We start from the raw sequence: 10,465 nt of genomic DNA, 5'->3' as shown, positions 1-10,465 counted from the left end.
AGTGCTGGGATTACAGGCATGAGTCACCAAACCGAGTCCTTCTATGTTGTTTTTAAAGACTGCTTGAATGATTTTTCATTGACCAGCCTGAAGTGCTGACTTGCCTATTTTTATGATGTATGTTTTCAGCACTGACACTGTTTCATGCTTATAAAGAACACTAGAAACTTGCATTATTCGTAGTGGACACTTGCAGACCTGCTATTGAAACAAAATAATGCAGAATTAGATTAAATTAAATGAACTTTTAGGTGGCATTTTTATTTATATTAAACCATGGATTTTTTTTTTTTACTAGTTTGTGTTGCTTAGACTTCAGTGATTACTCATCCTTAAACATCACTTAGTCTTGTCTACTGTTAAAATTTTAAAATATGTTGAGCAGAATGTTATACTCTTATTTTTAATCTTCACACATAGGAATTATCCTGTGTGTATTTACTGTTTCAATATTTGCCTTCCAGGTGCTAGGATTGCTGAGTATTCTCAGCTGTATGACCAGATTGTATTCAGAGAGTCTCCCTTGAAAATTCAGAAGGATGGCTGGGCCAACTCCAAAGCATCCTCCCTCCTGAGGGCTGCGTCACCTTCCCAGGTCCACCATGGCAGTGAAGATTGGCTTCTGCACTCAACCTATAGTAATGGAGAGCTGGCAGATTTCTGTCCCCCACCAGAGCAAGACTTGAGATCAAGATATCCCACGTTTGAGATCAATACAAAAAGTACTCCCAGGCAGTTGTCCGCAGCTTGCTCCGTGCCTTCTCTTCAAACCTCTGACCCTCTGCTGGACTCCATGCAGAGATGCAGTGTGGTAGTAAGTCAGCCCCACAAAGAGAACGTGTGTCAGGGCCATCTGTACAACTCCTTGGATCGGAAAGGGATCAGCGCTAAATCTCAGCCTTATCACAGGTCCCAGTCATCTTCCTCCGTCTTGATAAACAAATCAATGGACTCCATCAACTACCCTAGTGAAGTGGGAAAGCAGCAGCTGCTGTCTTTACACAGAAGTTCACGGTGTGAGAGTCACCAGGACTTGCTGACGGATATTGCTGACTCACATCAACAGGGCCCTGAAAAACTCTCAAATCTCACACTCCAAGACTCACAGAAAGTTTTGGTGGTCAATAGAAATGTACCCTTAAATGCCCAAATAGCAACACAGAACTATTTTTCCAATTTCAAAGAGACGGATGGAGACGAAGATGACTATGTGGAAATCAAGTCAGAAGAAGATGAGTCGGAGTTGGAGCTCGCTCACAATCGTAGAAGGAAATCTGACTCAAAGTTCGTGGATGCAGACTTTTCTGATAATGCCTCCAGCGGCAACACATCTCATTCTTTGAATAGTCCATGCACTCCCAAAAAGCAGGTTAACAGCAAACTTGGGCTTTCGCCATTTCTGACACCATACAATGATTCTGACAAACTGAATGACTATCTTTGGAGGGGGCCATCTCCCAATCAACAAAATATTGTCCAGTCTCTAAGGGAAAAATTTCAGTGTCTCAGTTCGAGCAGTTTTGGTTAAGGTCATGATAACTGCCTGAATTTTCTTCTTTTGCTCATAAAATGTTACAGATACTGATGAGGTGTTTTATGTGTACCAGATTAAGAACAGAGGTGTAAAATATACTTTGTTTTACAGCACAATGTTTTGAAATGCCTGACGATGCAGCCAGGATTGTACTGTAGCACGTGTTGGCATCAACAAGGTGTTTTCTGATGCTGCGTGTCTTCATGTTTCATGTAAGTCGATCTTACTTGAACATTTTTTAGACTTTTAACATCATAGCCATATTTTTTTCCATATCCTGACAATAGTGCCCACACCTTAAGAAATGCGGTAGCCGGGCGCAGTGGCTCACGCCTGTAATCCCAGCACTTTGGGAGGCCGAGGCGGGCGGATTGCCTGAGCTCAGGAGTTCGAGACCAGCCTGGGCAACACGGTGAAACCCCGTCTCGAAAAAAGAAAGAAAAAAAAAAAAAAAAAAAAAAAAAAAGCAATGATCCAATAATCCTTTCCTATTATCCAGAAGGCCAGGGTAGTTTTATCCTATGACTCAAAGGCAGCAAGGAGACTTTTTCGTGTTTTAAAAGGCAATGAAAGCTGTTTAAAGAACTATGCTTATATCTCACATTTTGGTTAAATTTGTGGCAAGACCTTAGGAAAACTTAAGCCAGAGATTTGTAATTGGAGTGTAGCCTGAGGTGCCCATTTTAGGGTTTCTATGCTAGTATTCTTTTTTTTTTTTAATTTTATTTTTATATTCTTTTATTATTTCATTTTGATGCAGAAATTGTGTGACTCTTGAAAATTAAAACATATAAAGAAAAAATAAAAATAAAAAATAAATAAATAAGTAAATAAATAAATAAAATTAAAACATAGCAGGACCCATTTTCTGTATGCAAAACCTCTAACCTGTATTCCCAGACAAGGCCTAGAGAATGAGCTACTCATCATGTTTATAATATAATTTCTGGGGTGAAATGAATGATTTCCTTAATGGCTTAGAGAAAACCAAGGCTAATAAAATGCAAATTGACTTAGCTGTTAGAAGAGATGGGATGACTTCCTGGAACCACTTGGTTAACTCTTCAAATGACAGTTCAAAGAGAAAAACTGAAATCCTGCCAGATCATTTTGTGTGCCTGTTTCTAATCAATACAAAGTTAAGCATGAGCTAAAATAAGACAAAGCCCTTTAAACTTACCCATTCCAGAGCAGTTTTTCACATGCATGTCATGAGTTTGGGATTCTGCCAAATGACCTCCTTGATCCTGGCCCTGAGGAGTCACTGGCTGCAGGAATGGGCAAGAATCTATTTCCTAAACCCCACATAACATGGGAGCCTTTTTTCATTGTTTTCAGGTATATAAAAGAATGAAATGCTTGGTTAGTAGGCGCTAATAACACCTTTTATGTTGTGACCATTTGTCACATTTTGTTGTGGCACTGTATACTAATCTAACTCCTTATGAAAGGCGACAGACAAATAAAAATAAGGCATTGTGAATAAAAAAGTCAAGCTAAAGAGAAAAATGAAGGCAGATTTATTGTGACTTTATAAAAATATTCTATATTATTGAAGACTGCAGTTAATGCAGCAAGAATGTTTTCTCAAGGGGTGGTCTTAGTATTTTCATTTTAATCAGGTGTACATTCTATGGCCTTTCCCCCACACTCTTAGTTTCTATTTTAAAAGATACAATAATATGGCCAGGCGTAGTGGCTCACACCTGTAATCCAAGCACTTTGGAGGCCAAGGTGGGCAGATCACCTGAGGTTGGGAGTTCAAGACCAGCCTGACCACTATGGTAAAACCCTGTCTTTAAAAAAAAAAGATACAATAATATATGTAGGGAAAGGGGCCTGGGCTTTTCATTTAAAGGTAAGTAGTAATATTGAGTAAGTGACATAATTGTTTTCCTCTTTGTAAGGCCTATGCCTCTTTTTCTTAACTGTCAGACAAAATATATGAGCATTTTTATCTTACAAATAGGTACCTAAGGCATTTGATTTTCTTTTTAAATAACAAAAAATAACCCAAGTTTCTTGCTTCTCCAAAGTATTCTTAAAGCTTATGAAACAAGCCGGGCGCAGTGGCTCACGCCTGTAATCCTAGCACTTTGGGAGGCCGAGGTGGGTGGGTCACCTGAGGTCAGGAGTTCAAGACCAGCCTGGCCATCATGGTGAAATCCCATCTTAGAAAAAAAAAAAAAAAAACCTTATGAAACAAAGTCCACATTGAATAGCATGGTCTGGAAATATTCCTTCTTTTATTGTCTTTACTTAAACATAAGATGATCAATGAAGCCACATCTGGAATAGAAAAAATAAATAAATAAAAATAAACATAATATGAGTTTTCAAGATGAAACAATTTTTTTAAAAAGTACCACAAGAAAGTTTGTTTTGTGTTTTGAGACCGAGTCTCACCCTGTTGCAGTGGTGTGATCTTGGCTCACTGCAACCTCCACCTCCCAAATTTCAGCGATTCTCCTGCCTCAGCCTCCTGAGTAGCTGGGATTACTGCCAGTCACTACACCTGGCTAATTTTCGTGTTGGTAGTAGAGAGTTTCACCATGTTTCCAAGCTGGTCTCGAACTCTGACCTCAGGTGATCCACCCGCCTCAGCCTCCCAAAGTGTTGGGATTACAGGCATGAGCCATTGTGCCTGGCCAAGAAAGCATGTTCTTAGAGGTGTGTGGAAGTGCATTTGTATTACCTATGAACAAAATTACCTGACTCTTGTCCCAGGAAAGCTGTTTCGCATTTTTGCTTTTTGGTTGGTATTATCCAATTCTATATAGTTCCTATTATTGTTCTGTCTGACTCAGAAATTTCTTCACGCCAGTGTCTTATTGCATGACATTGATGTCACCTATATGAATACACCTCACTGCATGTAAGTGGGTATCTTACTGTATAAAATATCTACATGGCTTTAGGTTTTAGGACAAATCTGTAGTTTTATAGATAATTTCTGTTGGCCAGGACCCAGATTTTGAGAGTTGTGTGTATATATATATATATAATCATGTTTGTACTTTTTTCCTCAAAGTTATCAATTGCTTTTGTCTGAAATAGTTTCTTTTAGAGGTGGGGTGGGGATGTATATAATGGGGAAATGTTATATGTACTTTAAAGTATGTCAAGTTCTTATTAGTTTCCTGTACTGAAAGTTCAATTTTTTTTTTATATATAAGTTTACTTTTCACCTGCTCTATTCTTTGTGGGGGGAAAAATGCATCTAGGAAAACATAGTTTAAATACTGTATATAAGATAATGAAATTAGTAATGCCCATTATTTAATAAAGTTTGTAAAGTACTAAGTAATTTGTAGTGTGAATTGATGTGTTTATTCTAGAATATCAAGATGTTTCCAAGCTACATGTAGCTATAATAACTTTTTCTTGTCTTGTGAGCCATGCAGAAAATGGTTCAGGATCACAATGATATAACTATGTTTCAGTGGCCCAGGATAGACCATTTTCTACATCTTTGGATTACTTTTGAAACAGTGAATTTGGAGCCAGGGGCGGTGGCTCACGCCTGTAATCCCAGCACTTTGGGAGGCTGAGGCGGGCAGACCATGAGGTCAAGGGATCAAGACCATCCTGGCCAACGTGATGAAACCCTGTCTCTACTAAAAATAGAAATATTAGCCAGGTGTGGTGGCTTGCACCTGTACTCCCAGCTACTTGGGAGGCTGAGGCAGGAGAATTGCTTGAACCCAGTAGGCAGAGGTTGCAGTGAGCTGAGATTGCCTCACTGCACTCCAGCCTGGGAACAAAGTGAGACTCCATCTAAAAAAAAAACAACAATGAGTTTGGTGTCTAGGATTGTTTTTGTTTTCTTGATAGACAGGTAAATTAGATCAGTTGCTAAATTACCTTTTTAAAAAATTTGCAGTAAATAACAGAAGGCATTGTTTTAACTTTTATTATTGAACCAAAAAATTAATATAGCCGGGCACGGTGGCTCACACCTGTAATCCCAGCACTTTGAGAGGCCAAGGTAGGTGGATCCCTTGAGGCCAAGAGTTTGAGTCCAGCCTGACCAACATGGTGAAACCCTATCTCTACTAAAAATGCATGGTGGTACATGCCTATAATCCCAGCTACTCAGGTGGCTGAGGCACAAGAATCACTTGAACTAGGGAGGCAGAGGTTTCACTGAGCTGAGATCACGTCATTGCACTCAGACCTGGGCAACACAGTGAGACTCTTGTCTCAAAAAAAGAAAATTAATGTAAGTTTTTGGCACAAATTAAGATTTTTTAAAAATGTAACTTCATGTTCTTAATTTTCTTTGATAGACAAAGTTTACAGGGAACAAAAATATGCTGATAAAAGTTTTTAATTACCGACACTTTCCAGAGCAGCTCTTCCCAAATGTAAGCAAAAAAGCCCTACCCCATTATAATGAAAACGTAGGTTACCTAACTTTCCTCACACTGAAGAAAATAGCTTTCAGCTTTTAGTGTGTTTTAGAGAGAAGAGTTTCCAGCTCCACATGGAGGAGACCTCAGATCTGCCTTATCTTCCTGTTCCACCTTGAGGTGGAAAATGGATGGGTTCGCTCTAAGTTCAGTTTAGAGAAACAAATGGCAGAAGAACCAAGCTCTGTGTAAATGGTATACTTAAATCCAGTCCTTAAAAATGTTAATGAGCAGGCTTATAGTGAGCTATAAATACAGCTGATGAACATGAACACTTAATAACATTTGTCTCTTAAGTTTCATTTGATATAAAGACAATTTAAAAATCTCTGTTTTAAAGAGCAAATGTTAACAATGCTTCAAGAACTTTGACATCCTCTAATACTATATAACTTTCTCTATCTGGATTATGATAACTGTTTTTCAATTTTTTTTTTTTAAGATGGGGTTTCACCATATTGGTCAGGCTGGTCTCGAACTCCTGATCTCAGGTGATCCACCCACCTGAGCCTCCCAAAGTGCTGGGATTACAGGGGCGAGCCACCACGCCTGGCTTAGATTGTGATAACTATACTAAATTTTTTTTTTTTTGAGACAGTATCTCACTCTGTCGGCCAGACTGGAGTGTAGTGGCACTATCTTGGCTCACTGCAATCTCTCCTTCCCAGGTTCAAGGAATTCTCTTACCTCAGCCTCCCACGTAGCTGGGATTACAGGCATGCACCAACACACCCAACTAACTTTTTTATTTTTAGTAGAGATGGGTTTTTACCATGTTGGCCAGGCTGGTCTCGAACTCCTGGCCTCAAGTGATCCACCTGCTTTGGCCTCCCAAAATGCTGGGATTACAGGCGTGAGCCACTGCGCTCGGTTGTATCACCACGAAGGGGATTACAACAAAAGAAACTACTTCAACTTTTTTGCTAATTTATGTGTCTGTATGTCTTTATTTTAATTTAAACTTTGTCCTAGAGTTATGATCTGGAACTTTCTGTTGTGCATGGGTTTGGTTTTGTTTTAAGAGACCTAGTCTCACTTACCTAGGCTGGTATGTATTAAATTCCTGGACTCAAGTGATCCTCCTGCCTTGTCCTACCAAATTGCTGGGATTACAGACATGAGCCATCATGCCTACCCTTTTTCTCAATGTTTTTTGTTTTAAAAAATCATATATATATATGTATATGTATATATACACACATATATGTGCTTATATATGTATATGTGTTTTACAGAGAGATACTGTAGAAATGCTGCATCAAAAAGCTTAATGTAAAATATGATTACACAATCTAACTGTAAATTAATAAAATTTGGAATGTCTGGTATATAGCATATTTGAAAGCTCTTTAACAGAAGCTTAGGAAGTTATGTTCAAAAAGAAAAAAGAAAGCTCTAACAGAAGATCAAAAATTCCATTTTGAAAGAATATTCTAGGCTGAGTACAGTGCCTCATGCCTATAATCTCAGCACTCTGGGAGGCTGAGGCGGGTGGATCAGCTGAGGTCAGGAGTTTGAGACCAGCCTGGCCAACATGGTGAAACCCCGTCTCTACTAAACATACAAAAATTAGCTGGTTGTGATAGTGGATACCTGTAATCCCAGCTACTCGGGAGACGGAGGCAGGAGAATCACTTGAACCCAGGAGCTAGACGTTGCAGTGAGCCAAAATCACAGCATTGTACTCCAGCCTGGGCAACAAGAGCAAGACTAAAAAAAAAAAAAAAAAAAAAAAAAATTCTAAAATTTTGCATGTGCAACCATTGTCTCATTGAACCAGTTGACGTAGAAATGGCTTCCCCAGCTCTACACAATGCTGGGCAATTTGTAGTGTCCCATACATTTTGATAATTGAATAGAGTTAAAAACTTAGCTTGAGTCCAAAGCGTGTGAAAAACATATTCAGACCAGATACACAAAGGAGGGAAGTAACAGCAACAGCAAATAAGTTGCTTTAAAAAATTCACAGCACCCTCAGATATCCAATATCATCAACTTTCCTTAGTGCTCCTATTAGGTAGATCAGGGGAGGTGGCATTTTGGAAAGACTCTCTGCCCCTTTCCCATCTTGTGGCTGATATAATTCCTGAGACATTTACTCTGCAGATTTCCAGTAGCCTTTTAGGCTAAGCATCTACATGGGCACAGGAGGGTCGGATTATCAGACGCTCCTCAACGTTAGACCAGTACCTGCCCTGATAACTGCTTCTGTTTTTTGTTTTCTTCTTTTTTTAAATTCAGTCCCCATAGAGACTGCCAAAAATTGCCAACGCTGACTACATTTCAAGTCGTCATGGCGGGGTATTGGGAAAAGTTTTCAATTAGCAATAATCACCCCTCAGCTAAACCTCATTGGCTACGATACTGCCGCTGTGCAAAGCTGATAACTGCTTTTGATGATGCGATGAGAGCATAGAGCACCCTAACACGTAGGTGTGGGGTTGAAGTCAGGTAACGTGGAAGGAAAGGGTCCAGAATGCTGAGATGTTAGGTGCTAAAAGAACAAACGCCCACTTTACAATGGTGGTACATGCGCATGGAGCAGTCCATTGTATGTATCTATGAAAAACAAAGTTTTAGCCGGGCACTGTAGGTCAAAATGGCCAGGGGGAGACCTATGTTAATTCTAGCTAAATCGTTATAAGCTTTCTTGGCTCAGAGTACACTGAAGCTTACACACCAAACTAAACTATATTGTTGGTGCAGTTAATTAGAAATCAGGCGGCAACAGGAGGCCTAAGGTAAAGACCGTCCGAGAGCGCAGTAACACGGGGGAACACCTGGGGTGGCTGTAGAGCAGGGAATACTGCTGTTGTCCCACGAATGCCTCCTCAGCATGGAGACTGTGTGAGAGCCTCGGAAAGAGGGCTTGCGCAAAGATCTCTGAGAAGGGAGGCAACCTCTGCTCACTAAATCCAGGAGGGTCTTTGCAGATGGGAGCAGGCAAGGAGAAAAGCCTTGCAGGGCAGAGATCACGGAACGCCTCAGGCTCTGCCTTGATTCTCGAAATATGGAGTGATTTTAATTGTTCTATGTCCTCCATGCTTGGGAGATAAAAGCCCCTGGATGCACTGGGTGTGGTCAGACCCAGCAGCTCCTCGTCCGCTATACTTGTGAGACAGCAGCACCCTGATAACAGTCGGTGATCCACTCAGAGTACTAGTTTAGCATGTCTCAGAAGGATCTCAAGGGCTCTCCCCCCAGCTCTATTTCCTAACCCTTTGTTCTGCCCTTCCACACCCATGAGATCAATGAGATTATGCACATAATAAAAGTGTCTAGAGCCCAGAGCTCTGGGCCAACCTGGTTCTCAAGCATGCATTGGTCCCCTGGACCCATGCTGTAACTTCTGCTCTTGTGTCTCTGTCTTTATTTCCTTTTCTTAATCCCTCGTTACCGCTGGGACTAAGGGCACCCACGTACGGGTTTGGGGCTGGTACCCAACAGGGCGCAGTGGCTCATGCCTGTAATCCCAGCACTTTCGGAGGCCAAGGCAGGTGGATCACCTAAGGTTGGGAGTTAGAGACCAGCCTGACCAACATGGAGAAACCCCATCTCTAGTAAAAATACAAAATTAGTTAGATGTGGTGCCGGGCACCTGTAGTCTCAGCTACTTGGAAAGCTGAGGCAGGAGAATCACTTGAACCTGGGAGGCAGAGATTACAGTGAGCAGAGATCAAGCCATTGCTCTCCAGCCTGGGCAACAAGAGTGAAACTCCGTCTCAAAACAAACAAAAAAGAAAAAAAAGTTTTATATTCCTGACAATGGTTTATTGACATGAATCATACTATAGGAAAGAAAGACAAGCAGGCAGTTCTACCTCATGAGTTCCAAAACCATGTTTGTTCAGCTCAGTGTAAAACTACAGGGCTTGATGGTGATGAAATCATCTGCTCTAAGGGGCAAAGACAAACCCTCAGTTTGTGTTCCTGTTTACACAGCAATGTATGCCTTTCCGCATAGTTCTTCTGGAACCATCAAGACCACGGGGTAAGCAGATTCCTTCTACTTGACCATGGTTAAATCAGAGGCTGCAAACTGCTGGCCCAGGGGCTGAATCTGGCTTGTGCAAATTGATTGATTGATTGATTGATTGATTGGAGACAGAGTCTCACTCTGTTGCCCAGGCTGGAGTGCAGTGGCATGATCTTAGCTCACTGCAGCCTTCACCTTCTGGGCTCAGGAGATTCTCCTGCCTCAGCTTCCCAAGTAGCTGGGACTACAGGTGCATGCCACCACACCCGGCTAATTTTTGTATTTTTAGTAGAAACAGAGTTTCACTATGTTGCCCAGGCTGGTCTTGAACTCCTGGGCTCAAGTGATCACTCCCCTCGGCCTCCCAAAGTGCTGGGATTATAGGCATAAGCCACCACACCCAGCCCTAGGCTTGCAGAATTTTTAAAAGGCTTAAGGCCGGGCACGGTGGCTCAAGCCTGTAATCCCAGCACTTTGGGAGGCCGAGGCGGGTGGATCACGAGGTCAAGAGATCGAGACCATCCTGGTCAACATGGTGAAACC

At 41.2% G+C, this 10,465-nt stretch overlaps 1 protein-coding gene and 1 non-coding gene across 2 annotated transcripts in view; one reads left to right on the top strand and one right to left on the bottom strand.

Moving 5' to 3' along the window:
* PLEKHG1 (pleckstrin homology and RhoGEF domain containing G1) overlaps nucleotides 1-1,927 on the top strand; it is a 164,136-nt gene extending 162,209 nt beyond the window's left edge. Inside the window, exon 14 of the mRNA XM_037742241.1 lies at nucleotides 465-1,927. Coding sequence (XP_037598169.1) covers nucleotides 465-1,528 — 1,064 coding nt within the window. The 3' untranslated portion in view covers nucleotides 1,529-1,927. The remainder of the gene's footprint in view (nucleotides 1-464) is intronic.
* Nucleotides 1,928-8,187: 6,260 nt separating this feature from the next.
* Nucleotides 8,188-8,328, bottom strand: LOC119472812. The gene has a single exon (XR_005201991.1). It is a non-coding gene; the product is annotated as a U4 spliceosomal RNA (small nuclear RNA).
* Between the last annotated feature and the right edge of the window lie 2,137 nt (nucleotides 8,329-10,465).

Source organism: Cebus imitator, unplaced genomic scaffold (assembly GCF_001604975.1).
Source record: "Cebus imitator isolate Cc_AM_T3 unplaced genomic scaffold, Cebus_imitator-1.0 Scaffold6, whole genome shotgun sequence".
Classification (NCBI taxonomy): domain Eukaryota; kingdom Metazoa; phylum Chordata; class Mammalia; order Primates; family Cebidae; genus Cebus; species Cebus imitator.
This window is presented reverse-complemented; position numbering and strand designations above follow the sequence as displayed.